This window comes from Anolis sagrei, chromosome 2 (assembly GCF_037176765.1).
Source record: "Anolis sagrei isolate rAnoSag1 chromosome 2, rAnoSag1.mat, whole genome shotgun sequence".
Taxonomy (NCBI): Eukaryota; Metazoa; Chordata; class Lepidosauria; order Squamata; family Dactyloidae; genus Anolis; species Anolis sagrei.
Window position 1 is genome coordinate 169,085,183 of NC_090022.1, and position 19,881 is coordinate 169,105,063.

The 19,881-nt window shown below is 40.3% G+C and overlaps 1 protein-coding gene across 2 annotated transcripts in view; it reads right to left on the reverse strand.

Moving 5' to 3' along the window:
* Positions 1-19,881, reverse strand: part of CARM1 (coactivator associated arginine methyltransferase 1) — a 66,952-nt gene that overhangs the window by 38,094 nt on the left and 8,977 nt on the right. For both annotated transcript variants that reach the window (XM_060763472.2, XM_060763471.2), the window contains exon 2: positions 568-693. In XM_060763472.2, coding sequence (XP_060619455.1) covers positions 568-693 — 126 coding nt within the window. The remainder of the gene's footprint in view (positions 1-567; positions 694-19,881) is intronic.

Here is a 19,881-nt window from a genome sequence, read left to right on the forward strand (position 1 = left end):
AATGTGATTTTTATTGGGTATCATCATTTTCACACTGTTTTTAAACTCAGCAGCAATATTAATTAGTTTGCAAAGCTGTTTGCAGTACCCTACTGGATAGATAGATATGATTGAACATTAGATATCTGTATTTATCCTTTTACACCAGGAAAAACATGCATTAAAGTTGTATAGAGGTTAGGTCTAGTGTGTTCTATGGGGATTACTCCAAAGATCGCAGCCTAAAACCTTACATAAAATGTTTCATCATTTTAAAGAATACAGAAAATGTAACACAAATAATTATATATTTAAATAATAAAAGATTAAATCTGAACATTATATAACTCTGTTAATTCCAACAGCTGGTAATATTCAATCTCCAATGAGAGCTGCTGGGGATATATTAGATATAAGTGGTGATCTGGCCTAAGGACTGGATTATTTCACTGGCAGGCTCTCCAACTTCAAAATGTAATGTATTGGCTGGACACACCATTATCTCTAAGAGTCCAAGCAATGCAATCAGTTCACAATACCCCCAGAAGCATTTCTCTATAAACCAAATAAAAACCTTTTGGTACCTACCACTCGGCGTTGCAAACTGTATAAGGACACTATTACATCCCAGCGTGATAATGAAGGACTGTTTGCCCACTCGACTGCATTCTGTCTCCTTTGATACAGAACACTTGAACACACAAACATCATCTTCTGTGGAAGGAAAGAAAGAAAAGAGCATCAATGACTCAGCCAAGATCCTGAGACTTTTTGTTTAATAGGTGTGAGTAGGAAGAATTTTTTTATCTTAAAAGCAGGCAGGCAAATCTATGTCAGTGCAACACACAATACTAAAGTAGATTGTAAACAAACCCCAAAACCAAAATACTGAAAGTTCTAGAGAGAAGAAAATTGATATTCATGCCCAAGATAGTAGATGGCTAAACAGATCAAGTATCCTGCTTCTCACAATAACTAATCAGATCTCCCTGGGAAGTTCACAAGCAAAATTTAAGGCCAACAACTACCTCCCACTGGCTTCCCAGCAATCGGAATGAGAATGCATATCACCTCTGCACCAGCATACAATATAAGACCATTATGACTTCAGTAGAGGAACTATATATTTCCTCTAGGTCCCTATTGTGCCTCAGGTTGAGTTTTTTACACCAGTCATAGTATCTGGCAAAGTTAGTGACTTCTGAACAAAACACAAGCATATAGTTCCAACAATAAAATCCTTAATATGTACTTATTGACATTATTGATATTTCAGATTATTTTCTTTGGAAAGCTGAGTAGGCATCTATTTACTATGTCAGTATAAACTTCTACATGAATTGATCACAATAAATTTTTTTGCATTCCTTGCATATTTATTTATTTATTTATTTATTTGGCTTGTATACCGCTACTCCCAATTTGGCTTGGAGCAGTTTGCAGCAGTAGATTAAAACAATACAATTAACTTTAAAATACAATAAAAACAAGAACAGACATAGTCCCGAGTTATTCACCCATCAAAAGCTTGTCAGAAGAGAAAGGTTTTACAGGCTTTCCGAAAAGCAAGTAGGTCTCGGATAGTTCGGGTTTCAACTGGCAAGGCATTCCATAAATAAGGGGCCACAATCGAGAAGGCTCTCTGCCTAGTTGAGGACAGATGGTAAGTCCGGATGTTGGGGACTTCAAGCAAATTTTGTTCTTCGGACCGAAGTAATCTCTGGGGTTGGTAGGGGGATAAGCGGGCCCTCAGATACGCCGGCCCCAGACCATATAAGGCCTTAAAGGTTAGTACCAGCACCTTGAAAGTAATCCGGTACTCAATCAGTAACCAGTGCAGCTGTTGTAGAATTGGGGTGATACGACACCTCGCTGGCACCCCGGCGAGAAGACAAGCCACTGCATTTTGCACCAGCTTCAGTTTCCGGATCACTGACAAAGGAAGGCCAACATAGAGGGTGTTACAATAGTCAAGCCTCGAGATGACCGTCGCCTGGATCACTGTAGCCAGGTCGTTCCTAGATAGGTAGGGAGCCAGTCGCCTAGCCTGACGTAGATGGAAAAACGCAGATCTGCTCACAGCAGAGACCTGGGCCTCCATTGTGAGCAGAGGGTCCAATAAGACACCAAGACTTTTTACAGAAGGTGACGGACGTAGTGTCTCGCCATCCAGGGTAGGCAGCTGGATCTCCCTCCCACCCGGACAACAAATCCCAGATTTTTCCTCATCTAGCTCACCTGCAATGCCAGTTTACGCCTTAGGTAAAGGTAAAGGTAGTCCCCTGACATTAAGTCCAGTCATGTCTGACTCTGGGGTGTGGTGCTCATCTCCATTTCTAAGCCGAAGAGCCAGCATTGTTCGTAGACACCTCCAAGGTCATGTGGCCGGCATGACTGCATGGAGCGCCGTTACCTTCCCACCAGAGCAGTACCTATTGATCTACTCACATTTGCATGTTTTCGAACTGCTAGGTTGGCAGAAGCTAGGGCTGACAGCGGAAGCTCACGCCGCTCCCCGGGATCGAACCTGCGACCTTTCCATCAACAAGCTCAGCAGCTCAGTACTTTAACCCACTATGCCACCGGGGGCTCCAGTTTACACCTTAAGTGTCTCAATTCCTACATTACTAAGGAGGTTTTAGGCTACTCTTTGCTTGAGGTAGAGGTAATGGGAGTGGGTAAAGCAATGGTTCTCAACCTGTGGGTCCCCAGGTGTTTTGGCCTACAACTCCCAGAAATCCAAGCCAGTTTACCAGCTGTTAGGATTTCTGGGAGTTGAAGGCCAAAACATCTGGGGACCCACAGGTTGAGAACCACTGGGGTAAAGGAAGGAGGATGTTCTCTCCATATTCTCTCAACGAGCCCCCTTCCATTTGCTGTGTCAGAACCAAGAGTCTGAAAGGTTTCTGGAGCACTTAGGCATCACCACTGCAGGCCTACAGCACTTGATACCATGAGGTCTCCTAAACAAAAAAAGAGTTATCTTCAACTATTTGCTCTTTATTGCCTTTTCTTGTTACCTATCTCTATTTTGAGCTCAGGGTTAGGCAGCCTTGTTTGCAGAGATCAAACTTGAAGAACCTCTTTTCACTGACATCTAGAGCTTAAGCTAGTTATTCCTGAACTGTGTGCCAGGGCACATTAGGACACCATGAGAGAAGTACATGTGCATCACGAGAAAGAAGAGCAAGGCTATGAGCCTAGAATACTAATCAACGGTTGGATGATTCACTGATCTAGCTTTGCCACCTCCAATTAGCCTACACACAACAGAGTCAACCATTTTTTGACATCTGCCCCCAGCCTTCTCAGGCATAACCTACAAATACTTTTTTTAAGTAAGAGGGAGCAGTCATCTTTAAACATTATGAAAAAGTATCTCATAAAGGCTGCGCATCATGTTAAGTACTTCCATACCCACTGAAAGTTTCTTAAAATGATCCAAGTAGTAAGGCATTACTGGTTTAAAAAAAAAACACACAAATGCCCAGACTAGCTCCTAGAACTAGTCTCTAACAGTAGTTTTCAGAAAGTGTCACTTGTTTCCTTTAACACGTATCGATAAATTATTTAAATGTCTTTGAAGAAAAATATTATAAATTGGTTTGGAAATGGTACTTAACACCAGTAAAGATTGCGAATATTAACAGGAATGCCACAAAAAATTGTTGGAGAGGTTGCCAGGAGGTGGGTACATATATACACATGTGGTGGCAACGTAAATATGTAAATTAATTTGGGGGGAAGGTATTTGGAGAGATAGAAGCTATAATGGATATGAAGATAGGGAAAAGTGCAAGCATTGCACTGTTGTCACTAAATAATGTTAGGAAATTGAAAAGAACAGAGAAAGATGCAATAGATAACATGTTAACTGCAGCAAGATTACTGATAGCAAAGAATTGTAAAGGTAAAATAAATATATCAATTGAAGAATGGTATATAGAACTATGGAAAATAGCGATAAATGATAAATTGACATGTAGGTTAAGAGTCAGGAAAGGGGTATGGAAGGAAAACGACTTTGATGAAGTTTGTGGAAAATTTATTGAGAATTTATTGAGAAGATGGGAAATTACCTCCACAAGAAGAAATGGTTTTTGGAAAGAGAATGTAAATTGAAGTGACTTGGAAGGGGGGGGGGGCACAGAGGCAAACGCTGAGCACTACATTAATTTTATTGATTATGATGTATAATTGATAGTTTTAATTGTTTTAATTGCTGTTTATATGTGTTTTATCTTATTGTTTGTGTTGGCATCGAATTGTGCCTTTTGTAAGCTGCCCTGAGTCCCCCCCTTGGGGGTTGAGAAGGGAGGGGTAGAAATGCGTGAAATAAATAAAATAAAATAAGAGGTGAAAAAAAGTATACAAGATATTTATACATTTATAGTTGATGTAATAAAAAAAGAAAAGAAAAAAAAGAAAGTGTCACTTGTATTGTCGAAGGCTTTCATGGCCGGAATCACTAGGTTCTTGTGGGTTTTTTCGGGCTATAGGGCCATGTTCTAGAGGCATTTCTCCTGACGTTTCGCCTGCATCTATGGCAAGCATCCTCAGAGGTAGTGAGGTCTCTACTGACCTCACTACCTCTGAGGATGCTTGCCATAGATGCAGGCGAAACGTCAGGAGAAATGTCTCTAGAACATGGCCCTATAGCCCGAAAAAACCCACAAGAACCTAAAGTGTCACTTGTTTCCTGTACTTCGTGAAGCTGACCTGTTAGGTAAATTCTAATTTTCCTGAGACTATGACTTTTAAAGTCTCTCTTTGTGACACTTTGTGCCTTTTCCACCAAATAGCATCCATTCTTGTCAGATCTGCTCTCATACCTTGACTACATATAAGTACAGTTGAAATAATCTGGCAGACAAAACAATGAATCTAGACCCATGTGAATACCAGAAGAAGAAAAAAGATTAAAACAAACTGGCTGCAGTGCAGATTACGAGACAAAAAAGCACTATTAACTGCCCCCTCAGAACTGGTGTTAATGCAGCACCAAGATGTTGCTACCTTCATGACATGAAGCCGTTCAGCAGTGGAACTCTCTGCCCCAGAGTGTGGTGGAGGCTCCTTCTTTGGAGGCTTTTAAACAGGCTGGATGGCCATCTGTCAGGGGTGATTTGAATGCAATATTCCTGCTTCTTGGCAGGGGTTGGACTGGATGGCCCATGAGGTCTCTTCCAACTCTTTGATTCTATGATTCTATGAGCATACAGGGCTGAATTCCTTGCTTGTGTATAGAATATGACTGTATAGTTTCTCTCAAGTGCTACTCCATATCAGTACGTAATGGTTTTTGTTTGTGATCAGATCCAAAGTTTTGATACTAGGGTACAAATATCAAAGCAACCTAGAAATAGGAACTTCATCACGCGCAAGATCCCCTGTTTCCACACACTTCTAAAGCAGTTCGCAGACAACGCAACACATGTCCCAACACAAGGGAACTTCAGCCTCTGCCCGTGCTGTCTGGTCTGTGAACTGTCTTCAAAGTGTAGGGAAACAGGGGGAGACTGGAACCAGTTAGAAAGTGTCTTCTGAGCTCCCGATGCGATGCACAGGGAAATAGGAGAACACAGGGGAAAACACATGGGATGGAATCTGTCAAATTTGCCCATGTTGAATCATAGTGCCTGCTAGGTTTTGGACTTTCATGATTAACAGTGAGGAAAGGAAAGAAAGGAGGAGAGGAAAAAGAAGGAGCCCATGGAAAGAAGTGGTGTCTGACTTAAAAGCGATGCCTCCTGTCTCCTTGAGAATAATGAGACTGGGAGGGAAAAGGAGGAGTCCATGGAAAGAAGTGGTGTCTGTCTTAAGAACAATGCCTTTGGACTCCTTGAGAGAAAGGAGATTGGGAGAGAAAAAAGAGCCTATGAAAAGGTGTTAAGAATGATGCCTCCTGTCTCCTCTAAGCAGATGTGTGAGAGGGGTATATAAATTCTCCGTCTTCTTTAAAGACGGAATGCCATGCAAATAAGATTCCACACGTAAAGAAGACCATTTCTCCCATTTTCCTGTTTTCCCCAGCTCTCATGAAGTCCTAGGTTACCTGAGAGCATGGCTTCTCATAGAATCAAAGAGTTGGAAGAGACCTCATGGGCCATCCAGTCCAACCCCCTGCCAAGAAGCAGGAATATTGCATTCAAGCCACCCCTGACAGATGGCCATCCAGCCTCTGTTTAAAAGCTTCCAAAGAAGGGGCAGAGAGTTCCACTGCTGAACGGCTCTCACAGTCAGGAAGTTCTTCCTCATGTTCAGATGGAATCTCCTTTCTTGTAGTTTGAAGCCATTGTTCCGCGTCCTAGTCTCCAAGGAAGCAGAAAACAAGCTTGCTCCCTCCTCCCTGTGGCTTCCTCTCACATATTTATACATGGCTATCATATCTCCTCTCAGCCTTCTCTTCTTCAGGCTAAACATGCCCAGCTCCTTAAGCCGCTCCTCATAGGGCTTGTTCTCCAGACCCTTTATCATTTTAGTCGCCCTCCTCTGGACACATTCCAGCTTGTCAATATCTCTCTTCAATTGTGGTGCCCAGAATTCTCACTTATCATCCAGCCAGATCAGTTCTGAGGCACCAACTGTTGGTAACACAGAGGTCTGAAATGCACTCTCCACAAAGAGGAGAGTCTTCAGTGCATTTGCCTAAACAAATGTAGCTCGCCTTTTAAATTAATGTATCCTGTTTGTATGTCCTCACGATTGTTCACCCCACTGAAATCTCCCTTCTCAGCCATGGAAACCTAGATAATGACTTTCAGCGACTTACACTCTCAGCCCTAGGAAAACCTGTTATAGGGTTGCCATATGACAGAAATGACTTGAAAGCACACAACAAAACCACATTCAGAAAAATATAAAAGGCTTTAATTCTTAAAATCTCTGGAAATCAAAATTAAGCTTCCTGAGGGTAGGACATGTGTATCAAAGGAGTTCAATAAAACTCAGGAGAAATCACAGTAGTTACTAGCCAGGCATGTTCTCCCTGATCCCTGGTAGGCTATCAGCCTAAACTATCATATATGAGAAATTAAAAAGTGAGAAATTAAAAGAATAATAGAGTAATAGTGTATTGGAGGGTAGAAGGAAAGATGGGGTAGGGATGGGGAGGTGGGATCTACAACATGACTTGGCACCAGGATTGCGGCACAGCTGGCTGAGTGTCAGCTGCATGAAGATCACTCTGACCAAAAGGTCATGAGTTCGAAGCCAGCCTGGGTTGGAGTGGGCTTCCAACCAATTGTGTGTAGCCTGTTGTCGACCTTTGCAACCCGAAAGACAGTTGCATCTGTCAAGTAGGAAAATTAGGTACCACCTTAAAGTGTGGGGAGGCTAAATTAACTAATTTATGAGGCCATAAAAAAAGACTCCAGCAAAGCACTCCAGCAAAAAGCATGCGGGGAATGCGGAAGTGCTTCATCAGTGTCGCAGATGGACGATGAAAGCGACAGCTCCCCTGGTGGCCAGAAAAAGTTAAATAGCCTCTGTCTATGTCTGTATATGTTGTATGTCAAAATTGGCATTGAATGTTTGCCATATATGTGTACACTGTCATCCACCCTGAGTCCCTTGCGGGGTGAGAAGGGCGGAATATAAAAGCTGTAAATAAATACACCTCACTACCTCTGAGGATGCTTGCCATAGATGCAGGCGAAAAGTCAGGAGAGAATGCCTCTAGAACAGGGGTCCACAAACTTTTTAAACAGAGGGCTGGGTCACAATCCCTCAAACTGTTGGTGGGCCGGATTATTTTTTAAAAAAACATGAATAAATTCCTAGGCAGACAGCAAATATCTTATTTGTAGTGCAAAAAACATTTTAAAACAATACAATAATTAAAATTAAAAACAATTTTAACAAATATAAACTTATTAGTATTTCAATGGAAAGTGTGGGCCTGCTTTTGGCTGACGAGATAGGATTGTTGTTGTTATTGTGTGCTTTCGAGTAGTTTCAGACTTAGGTTGACCCAGAGCGAGGGCCGAGTAAATGACCTTGGAGGGCCGCATCCGGCTCCCGGGCCTTAGTTTGAGGACCCCTGCTTTAGAACATGGCCATACAGCCCGAAAAAACCTACAACAACCCAGTGATTCCAGCCATGAAAGCCTTTGACAATACACTGTAAATAATAATAAAATAAAATAAATAATCCAGCAACCCAGCTATGAGACGTATGGAAGAGAAACTTCCCTCTATTGTTCCAATTAAGGCAAGAACAAATCAAATCCTTACTCAGATAATTAAAACAGATATAGTACCTGTCGTTTTCTTATAAAACAAGGTTTCAGTTGTTTGAACTCCAAAGAAAAAGGCTAGCCCCTTTTCTGTGTGTTCAAGAGGAAGCAAAAGAGATGTTTCTCCAGGTCATTGTATTTCCAGGATTTCTTAATGTAATGCTGGGACACCAAAGATTTGTCATGCTAAAGTACAAAGGCATGCTGCAAACTGGGAAAATCTACTCACCATTTCCTATGCTGTTATGGAAGAAAGCCTTTGGGCATATAATCCCAGATGGCTCCCCACAGTCCTCACTAGCATTCAGAACATGAGCAGAGAATGGTAGCGCTTCCAGCTTCATCAAAAAACATACTATTAGGACAAAGTGTAATACTACCTTTTTATATAAAAATGTGATTACAGGGGCTACTTCAAACTGTTTGCAGTTGAACTGCCAATGAATAATGCAACTCAGTGGAACAAAAGTCACAAGGGTCCAGCAATTTTGAGCTTTAATTATACAAAAAATCTTCTTTCTATCTCCACATCCCTTTTCTCTTGGGCAGTATATGACTCATTTGTGCTGGGTGCAGAGATCTAGAGGACATGATGGAGAAGATCAAGAGTTCCACCAAGCAATATTCCTGTTCACCAAGAGCTTGCAATTCAATGATGGGTCAAAGACGAGGCCATGAGCCCAGCGGGAATCATTTTACTACAGAAAATTAACACAATGAGCCTTTGTCTCCTGAAGACATAAGCAGCTGGACCAGACACGAACAATGCCCGAGACTGAATTTGATTGGAAAAGCAAGGGTTAGCCCAACACCAGGAGGGGATAAAAAATCCCACAGCATTTGTGTGCCTTGCAAAGAACACAATTCAGAACCTAGAAAGGAGACCCCTGCCTTTTCAAGATAGTGCTTTTGAAAGCTATTCAATGCAAATGTCTCCCATGCACATTAATTAGGCTGTCAAGCTTGGGCCTCCGAGTCCTTTGTAAGTAATAAAAGGGAGAGCAGATGTGCCTTGGCCTTCCATACACACAGCACAAAAAGGCTGAATGCCTGGTGAATTCAAGGGATTCAAAAAAGCCGCCGGAGCAGGGTTGTCACATCAGAGCTAGTTTCATGAGCTGAGAGATGCTTCCCTCAGTTCTGCAAAGTTAAGTTTTCCAAATGTACAGCTAATACAAAAATACCTGATTAGTGGTATACACAAAAGACATTGCAGCAGGGGAACATATTTTGTCTATGATATTTTCTATATATACTGAATAATCATTCAAAAAGATTTCATAGAAGACTTAATCCTTATGAACAACAGGACAGAGTTTTCCCTCCAGATCATATTTTATTTCAGAATCCAGAAAACTAGACCCACTGTTTCTAACTTACACAGTTGGAAACAGTGCTTCTAAATAGAGCTACTTATGATACAGTTTTCCCTAAACATATGAGACAAAAATATATCCTAATATTTTGATTTTTCTCACCACTGGGATACTTTTTGGTCCAATCAATGAAATAGAAATAACAAAAAAATCTATATAAATAAAATGTAATGTTCATTTGTGATATTCACAGAACTCAAAAACCACTGGGGGAATTGACATCAAATTTGGACACAATACACCTAACAACCCAATTTATGTCCTTCACTCAAAAAGAATTGATTTTGTCATTTGGGAGTTGTAGTTGCTGGGATTTATATTTAATCAAATATATTGTATTATATACAATTGTAGTATTATATACAATCAAAGAGCTTTCTGAACACCACCAATGAAGGAATTGAACCAAACTTGATCACACAGGACTCCCAGAAAACACTAGAAGGGTTTGGTGGGCATTGCCCTGAAGTTTGGGAGTTGTAGTTCACCTACATCCAGAGAGCACTTTGGACTCAAACAATGATGGATTTGAACCAAACTTGGCATGAATATTCCATATGCCCAAATATGAACACAGATGGAGTTTGGGGGAAATAGACCTTGACATTTGGGAGTTGTAGTTGCCGGGATTTATAGTTCACCTACAATCAAAGAGCATTCTGAACCCCACCAGCAACAGAAATGGGGCCAACTACCCACACAGAACCCCCATGACCAAGGGTCCACAAACATTTTAAACAGAGGGCCAGGTTACAGTTCCTCAAATTGTTGGAGGGCCGGATTATCATTTGAAAAAAAAACATAAATGAATCCCTATGCCCACTGCACATATCTTATTTTTAGTGCAAAAAACACTTAAAAACAATACAATAATTAAAATGAAGAACAATTTTAACAAATATAACCTTATTCGTATTTCAATGGGAAGGGTGGGCCTGCTTTTGGCTGATGAGATAGAGTTGTTGTTGTTGTTATTGTTGTGTGCTTTCAAGTAGTTTCAGACTTAGCTTGACCCTGAGTGAGGGCCGGGTAAATGGCCTTGGGGGGCTATATCCAACCCCCGGGCCTTAGTTTGAGGACCCCTGCCCATGACCAACAGAAATACTGAAGGCCATCCAGCCCAACTCCCTTCACCAGGGCAAGAAAACGTAATCAAAGCCCTCCTGACAAAGAGCCATCCAGCCATAGATATAGATAGATAGATACAATTCACACACACACACAGATATAGTATCATAGATTTGAAAGGGACCCCTAAAGAAGGACAATTATATGTTGCATGTTCCAGAGTAGGCAAACCAGACAATCTCCACATCAACACTGACAAAGAAACAGCAAGAAATACTGTTTACCCACAAGGATAAAGAAATTACATAGATTAGAAACCATTACTTTATTTTCCAGATCACCAGACTGGGCCACAGCAACGTGTGGCAGGGGACAGCTAGTAAAAATAATAAAACTTTATTTATACCCCGCCACCATCTCCCCAAGGGATTCGGAGCGGCTTACATGAGGCCAAGCCCAACAGTACATCAATAAGCAAATGCAATAAACAAAACAATAAATACAATACAATTAATATAAATCACATATAAACAATAACCAAAAAACAGTAACACAAAAAAGTTAAAAACCTATGGCCGGACCAAATGTAATATGTAATGCATCAAATGCCATTCCACTATAAACCAGAAAGAACAAGAATTTGTCAAAGCCACAAAAGTGCATGTTTATAAAGAATGGTGTCACTGTCCAACACCTGGCGTCATCCACCCTAACACTGTAATACAGCCATCCTCAAACTGCAGCCCTCCAGCTGTTTGGGCCTCTAACTCCCAGAAACCCTAGCCAGCTTGTTCAATGCTCAGGAATTCTGGGAGCTGGAGGCCAAAACAGCTGGAAGGCCCCATTTTGAGGATGCCTGCTATAATGTAACAATGACTTCCTACACACTTTCAAAACCAAGAGGACTTTTCCAATATTCAGTTTTAGTATAAAAAGACAAAAATAAATTCAGTAGCTCTTCTGAGACAAACCAGGGAACAGAACATTGTAGTGTAGGTTTTCATGTACTACAGTCCACTTGCTACATCTCAGGAATTGGACTGTGGTTCACAAAAACCTATCCTAGGATTCTTCTGAATCCATTGACTGAAAAGCATTTTTTTCATGCTACCCAGAGTAGGCCTGCAAGTAAACCTAACTGCATTCCATGACATCAAAGCTTGGCCGAAAACAGAAGTAAACTTATGTCCTTGACTATCTATATAAATAAAAATTATACCACAATTGAAGAGAGATATTGACAAGCTGGAATGTGTCCAGAGGAGGGTGACTAAAATGATCAAGGGTCTGGAGAACAAGCTCTATGAGGAGCGGCTTAAGGAGCTGGGCATGTTTAGTCTGAAGAAGAGAAGGCTGAGAGGAGATATGATAGCCATGTATAAATATGTGAGAGGAAGCCACAGGGAGGAGGGAGCAAGGTTGTTTTCTGCTTCCCTGGAGACTAGGACACAAAACAATGGCTTCAAACTACAAGAAAGGAGATTCCATCTGAACATGAGGAAAAACTTCCTGACTGTGAGAGTCGTTCAGCAGTGGAACTCTCTGCCCCGGAGTGTGGTGGAGGCTCCTTCTTTGGAAGCTTTTAAGCAGAGGCTGGATGGCCATTTGTCAGGGGTGATTTGAATGCAATATTCCTGCTTCTTGGCAGGGGGTTGGACTGGACGGCCCATGAGGTCTCTTCCAACTCTAGGATTCTATGATTCTATGAAATGTAATGTTAGTTTGTAGGATTAACATAACTCAAAAACCACTGGACAAATTGGCACCAAATTTGGACACAATACACCTAACAACCCAATGTATGTCCTTCACTCAAAAAATTGATTTTGCCATTTGGGAGTTGTAGTTGCTGGGATTTATAGTTCACCTACAATCAAAGAGCATTCTGAACCCCACCAATGATGGAATTGAACCAAACTTGGCAGACAGAACTCCCATGACCAACAGAAAATACTGGAAGGGTTTGGTGGGCAGTGTCCTTTGGTTTTGGAGTTGTAGTTCACTGTGGACTCAAACAATGATGGATCTGGACCAAACTCTACACGAATACTCAATATGTCCAAATGTGAACACGGGTAAAGTTTGGGGAAAATAGAACCGTGGCATTCTGAATCCCACCAACGATAGAATTGGGGCAAACCTCCCATACAGAACCGCCATGTGGGCCACAGCAACACGTGGCAGGAGATGGTTAGTATCTCAATAAATCTTCTATAGGCTCAATTGCTAGTAGACCCCATCCATCACTTACCCACCAGCTGTCACTACAGAGCCAGTTTACTAAGCAGCTGACTTAAGTCTGGCAAAACCAAATCAGTGACTAATGAGAACCCAAGTGGATGTAGACAAACGGCGTGAATCCTGGTTTCACCCTCAACTGAGCCACTCAGTGATGGAGCATTTCTATACCATCCCCTTTCCTCATATGCCATGTTTTTAGATTGTAAGCCCAAGTAAATAAATGGCAATAATAATATGTCAGTAGTGAACAAGCATACAAATGCATATTGCTCATATTGTTGTTCATACAGGTTTATATAGACAGTATGCATTTATATAGAATGTAAGCATTACACATAGAGAAGAAAAAAGAAAGTGAGTGAACCAGTCTTCCAACATGGCCACACAACAGTCAACCATCTACTCTTTGCCCTGGGATTCTTTTAAATATAAAAACACAACATTCACTGTGTCACCCACAGTTGAAGAAGGAATGCTGGAAGGCACTGTACAGAGAATAATAAGTCATAAGTACTGTAATACCCTTGTTATCAGTTTTAAAGAATATCTTGTCCTTTTTATTAGTTAGCAGGCAGTCTTTACACTAGGCCCTAGTATCCAGACTTAAGCTTGCTAGGCAACCACAAACCTAATTACCTACCCCCAAATGTCATATTCTATTATCCCTCCATTCCAATGTACCTCGCAGTATTTTGCAAAAGAAAAAGGAAACATTACACAAAAACTTCAAAGAAGCATGTAGATTGACAAACACATATTTCATTTAACATAGCTGGCATCTAGACTATTTTTAAATCCTTTGTTCAAAATACACATTATTCTACATACAAGCATCCATAAGCTTGATTTCACGGCATAAAATCACGAGGCTTTCTCAACAGAGAATATTAAGCAATAATACAAAGTAGTAATCTCATATACCAGTCAACTGACTGCCTTCAAGGAAGCGGTCAATTACTGAATGAAAGGAGAATGTCCTTCCTTAGGTTGCTTAGATTGCATCATAAGACCATCTAAATTTAGATGACTGGTAGAAGGAATTCCTTGCTTCTCATCCATGCAGAATTATGGCTATCCAGATGACCTCGCAAAACTGCATAGATAAAATTAAATACAGGGTGAGGCAGCATAACTTCGCTTTTTCAAAACTTAATAAAACCCATCGTATGAATCAGATTTTCTTTATATTTTTATAATGTAGGTGCACACCTAAAGATTTGTTTTAGTTTTGAAGATCAAATTAGGTAGGTGACGTCCCCCATTCTCCATACACTGACTAAACTAATTTTTGGCGTTTGTCATGACTCTTGCCAGCATAGCAGGCGTTATGCTGGCAATTTCTTCCTGGATGTTGGTCTTCAAATCTTGTAGGATCCTTGGATGGTTCACAAAAAAAACAGGATTGGAAAAAATCACAAGGGGTCAAATCTGGAGAGCGGGCTGGCCACTCCAAATCCGCTCGAAAAGTAGACCTCAAAGGCAAAAGCACACTCTTCACTGTTCCAACGCATGATGGCAACTGAACTGTGTCAGGACAAAGCTTTATATTTCTCGAACGAGACCACTAGCGCTCCGCTACGTCTTCAACTGACTGAATGGCGCGCATTTTAAAAAAGGAAGTTATGCTGCCTCACCCTGTATATGTGTCTGTATGTCTTTTAAAAGGGTTGGTTTAACTTCTGGGTTGCTAATAAAGCTGAATTACTGTGTCGCGAAATGCTGCATATAAAAAAATGTGTCATCCACATGAAATGTTTGGAAAACTGTACTCTACAGCATTGGGCTGCATGATTCATATGCACCAATTCAATCCATCGTCTATATAAGCTTCAAATAACCTGTGTTAACAGTATACATAAATATAGGTCTGTCAATTCGTTATTCTTCAAAGTGGACAATTCTAGTTAACACTTTTGTACATTCAATGGATTTAATAATTCTACTCTAGTTTAGACAAACACGTTTTTGGGAAAGATACCATTCTCTGATTTTCTTCCTAGACATGTATGATTTATTCCAGAGCAATTATTTTAGAAATGAACTTCTGTACAGAAACTCATGCAAGCAATTCTCAGATCCTTGAGGTAGGAACTCATTATTTATACATGTAGTAACTTATCTGGAACATCTGTTACATCTGCTAAATGTCTGCTAGGATATTGACTACACATGCCACTGTGTTGAGTTTCTGCCTGGGGAGTTATCATGTTTACATTCCTGCTTCAATCTTTAATCTGTCCTCTTAATATAAAACTGGGGGGGGGGGGATCACATGAAAAATGCACTTAGAAAAATTTACATCATGATACTGTAAAGACACACAACAATGATGACTGTAAGGACACACAACAGACACAAAAGGAACATTACAATCCAGGGTTCATTTGCAGATTATATGTGGTGGTTCCATAAGCATGGATGGTGGCATTCACCTAACATATAGATGCAGTAGAAGTTCAAGTTTGTATTTTTTCATTTTTCAAATACAATTTTAACTGCTATTTTTATTTTTAACAGTCTGAGTTTTTGTCATACCAAATGTCATCTTCAGAGAATTAATAATTCTTTAAAAAGGAAAATACCAGCAATAGTTGCACCTTGATTACACCCCTGCTCTCTCATTTGTATGGTCAGTGAATAGCCGAGCAACATGAAACTGTCTGGATTTAACAGCAGTGCTTAGTTCAGAGGACAGCATCCTTAAACATGTGTCATAACTCTAGTGATTGCTAGGAACTGAATGCTTCATATGACTAGGAAGAATTAGGAGAAGCTTCTCGGGGTGAATGTATGCTTGAATCATCACTGCACATCATTTCTCTTTTGAAACATCAGCTACAAAGGCAATGGGCAAAATGCACCCCAGATAGCCAGTTCTACCATTCCAGATTTCATCTCTTCTGGCAGACAAGGACACCCCAAATTGCTCCGCTGTCATTCAATCTCTACACATGAAAATGAAAGGAAAAGAAAAGTGATATATTCTATATAGTAGCTGAAAAGCTCAATTAATAAAGAATTTAGGATGATGGAAATAGATTGAACAAAGAGGATAAGTCTGCATACAAACAGAAGGGACTCTATTTGTTCATTAACTGAAAATGAATCTGAAAATAATGCAGAATAATTGCTTAGTTTGCACCAACCTTCCAATAAAGTCTACATCTCTGAGCAGATATTAAGATGGCATAAACAATGACTAAAAGTGATGTTTGACTATAATCTTCCTCACTACTGACCCAAACTATCATTAAATCACTACTACAGGGTGAGGCAGCATAACTTCCTTTTTTCAAAACTTAATAAAACCCATTGTATGAATCAGAATTTTTTTTATAATGTGGGCACATACTAAAGTTTTGTTTTACGTAGTTTTGAAGATCAAATTAAGTAGGTGATGTCCCCCATTCTCCATACTCTGAGTAAACTGATTTCTGGCGTTTATCTCTTGCCAGCAGAGCAGGAGTTATGTTGGCAATTTCTTCCTGGATGTTGGTCTTCAAATCTTGTAGGGTCCTTGGACGGTTCACATAAACACCCCATAGAAAAAAATCACAAGGGGCCAAATCTGGAGAGTGGGCTGGCCACTCCAAATCCGCTCGAAAAGTAGGCCTCAACGGCAAAAGCATGCTCCTCGCTGTTCCAATGCATGATAGCGACTGAACTGTGTCAGGACAAAACTCTATACTCCTGCCTCTCAAACGAGACCACTAGCGCTCCGCTACGTCATCAACCAACTGAATGGCACGCATTTTAAAAAAGGAAGTTATGCTGCTTCACCCTGTATCAACCCTTCATATACGCAATTTAAAATCAATTTCACATAACTCAAACCATCCTTGGTGTTAAGTACTTCCAGTGTGATGATGCTAGACATGGTAGGAACCTGATCTCCAGCACAGAAATAAATCTGTATGTCAAAATATACTTGAGAGTCCCTACACAACTGTCAGAACAACAAATTGGTCCCAAAAGGAGAAAAAAACTCTATTTTAAAATTGACCCTTTTTACGCAAAAAGCACTAGCCATCCGTGAGAAGATGGAAGCAGAGAGAGGTGACCTTGCTGCCATCAACAAAATTCAAACTTAAAAACTTAATATAGACATGCCACTAGTTTTACCTACCTGAGCTCCTGCCCAAACCCTACTTTAAGGAATTAATCAATTTTAATCTTTTAATTTTTTTATCTTGTAGTTGCACAATCATTTAGGAGTGGGTTGAAAGGCCAGTAGGCCGGGATGCCTTGTACTCATATATGGTTTTACTGTATGTATGGGCAAGTGTGTATGTTTTGTATGTTTTGCATGTTTTGATATGGTCAAAATTGACTAATCAATAAAGAATTGTTGTTGTTGTTGAAGTGTACTACTTCTTATCTTTAATCTTACTAAACCTAGAAATTTTACAATTTTAATAACTTGCTTGGTTGTACCTCTGTTAAAGGATGTTTGGTAAAAGAAAGGAAAAACAAAATTTGTCCGAGTTCAGAAAGATTTTGAGGCCACACTTTAAACGCCAAGAAAGAGCTTTATATCTTTTTGAAGAAAGACAAGGGCTGATGATCAAACTGACATTCATTCCTATGCTCTTGGCCAAGCCTTTCCCCAGAATCTAAACCAGGGGTCTTCAAACTAAGGCCAGGGGGCTGGATACAGCCCTCGAAGGTCATTTACCTGGCCCTCGCTCAGGGTCAACCTAAGTCTGAAACACCTTGAAAGTTCACAACAACAACAATCCTATACCATCAGCCAAAAGCAGGTCTACACTTCCCTTTGAAATACTAATAAGTTTATATTTGTTAAAATTGTTCTTCATTTTAATTATTGTATTGCTTTTAAGTGTTTTTGAACTACAAATAAGGTATGTGCAGCGTGCATAGGAATTCATTCATGTTGTTTTTCAAATTATAATCCAGCCCTCCAACAGTTTGAGGGACTGTGACCTGGCCTTCTGTTTAAAAAGTTTGAGGACCCCTGATCTAAACTTTAGAATAGCCTCTCAGTAGATCAATCTTTAAAACCCACTGCACAAAGAAACAGGTCACTACTGCAGAAACCAACATTTTTAAACTGCTTTCTGGCATCCTGTAGCAAAGACCAAAACAGCATTCCCAAGGGCCATTCTGATGGCTCCTTAGTCCTTCCAGAGTCTAACAGCATTTTACTTTGAGGTCAGATCCTGTTATAATAAAAACCACTGGCCCAAAATGTGGCAAAATTGTCCCCATTTCCAAAAGAGCATCTGGTAACCAAAAACATTTGAGGGAATGTGGGGGAATGGGGACAAAGTACCCCCCCCCCAATTCCTCAAGAGTTGTTCTCATACAGGGGTCCTTAAACTAAGTCCCGTGGGCTGGATGTGGCCCTCCAAGGTCATTTACTCGGTCCTTGCCCTAAATTTTAGACTTAGGTTTGATCTAAGTCTGAAATGCCTTGAAGGTCCACAACAACAATCCTAATTCACTTGATGATCTCATTGCCCAAAAGCAGGCCCACACTTCCCATTGAAATACTGGTAAGTTTATGTTGGTTAAAAGTGTTCTTCATTTTAAATATTGTATTATTCTTTCAAGGTTTTTTTTCTGCACAACAAATAAGATACATGCAGTGTGCATAGAAATTCATTCCCAAACTACAGCCCACCCCTGCAACAGTCTGAGGGACTAAGACTTCTGTTCTAATATATGACTTTTAGTGGTGCTGTTCACATTCCCCGCTTTTCATTTTTCTTTGTTGCTTTTTTGAGGCAATAATTTATCGTTTATGTATCTTTATATACTTTACATAAATATAACCATTTTGAAGACAGCATGGTTGAAGATGAAAACTATAAATGACTGCATGAATAAACAATGGCAATCAATAGCATAGTATGAGGTTTGCAAGATGGCGTGGTAACTGTCTTAAAGATCTGCTAGCGAAGAGGAAAGGACAGAGAAGGATACAGACTTAATTTTTAAAGGAAACAATTTCTTCTTTTAGGTTCTTTTGTCTGCATCCTTTTAGCAGGATACCGGCACACTAAAAAGAAATGTGGATGAATATTAGAAAGACAAGGAATCTGAAAGAACCATAGCAAACTGACTACACTGACTACACAGAAAAGATCAAGACATGCACTGTCAGTTTTCCAATATTGCAAACATGCAATGTTTTCTGTAGATTTATGTTACATATAATCTATATATATATAAAGGCTCTGTGCATAATTAGTACCTTAAAAACAAAAGAACCAATGAACAAAATCACACCAAATTTGGCAACAAAATGTCTCACAGCACAAGGAGTGACCATCACTCAAAAATTATGTTTTTGTCATTTGGGAGTTGTAGTTCCTGGGATTTATAGTTCACCTACAATCAAAGAGCATTCTGAACCCCCCCCCTCCCCCAAAACGATGGAATTGAACCAAACTTGGCACACAGAACACCCATGACCAACAGAAAAAACTGAAAGGGTTTAGTGGGCATTGACCTTGAATTTTGGAATTGTAGTTCACCTCCATCCAGAGAACACTGTGGAGTCAAACAATGATGGATCTGGACCAAACTTGGGACAAGCACTCAATACGCCCAAATATGAACACAGATGGAGTTTGGGGGAAATAGACCTTGACATTTGGGATTTGTTACTGGGGTTTATAGTTCACCTACAATCAAAGAGCATTCTGAACCCCACCAATGACAGAATCGGGGCAAACTTCCCACACAGAACCCCCATGACCAACAGAAAATACGTAAGGCCATCCAATCCAACTCCCTTCACCAGGGCAAGAAAACGTAAACAAAGCCCTCCTGACAAAGAGCCATCCAGACATAGATGTAGATAGATATATATGATCCACACAAAGAGAGATAGAGGATCATAGATTTTATAGGGACCCTTAAAGAAGGACAATGGTATGTTGCATGTTCCAGGGTGGGCAAACCAGACAATGTCCACATCAACACTGACAAAGAAACAACAAGAAATGCTGTTT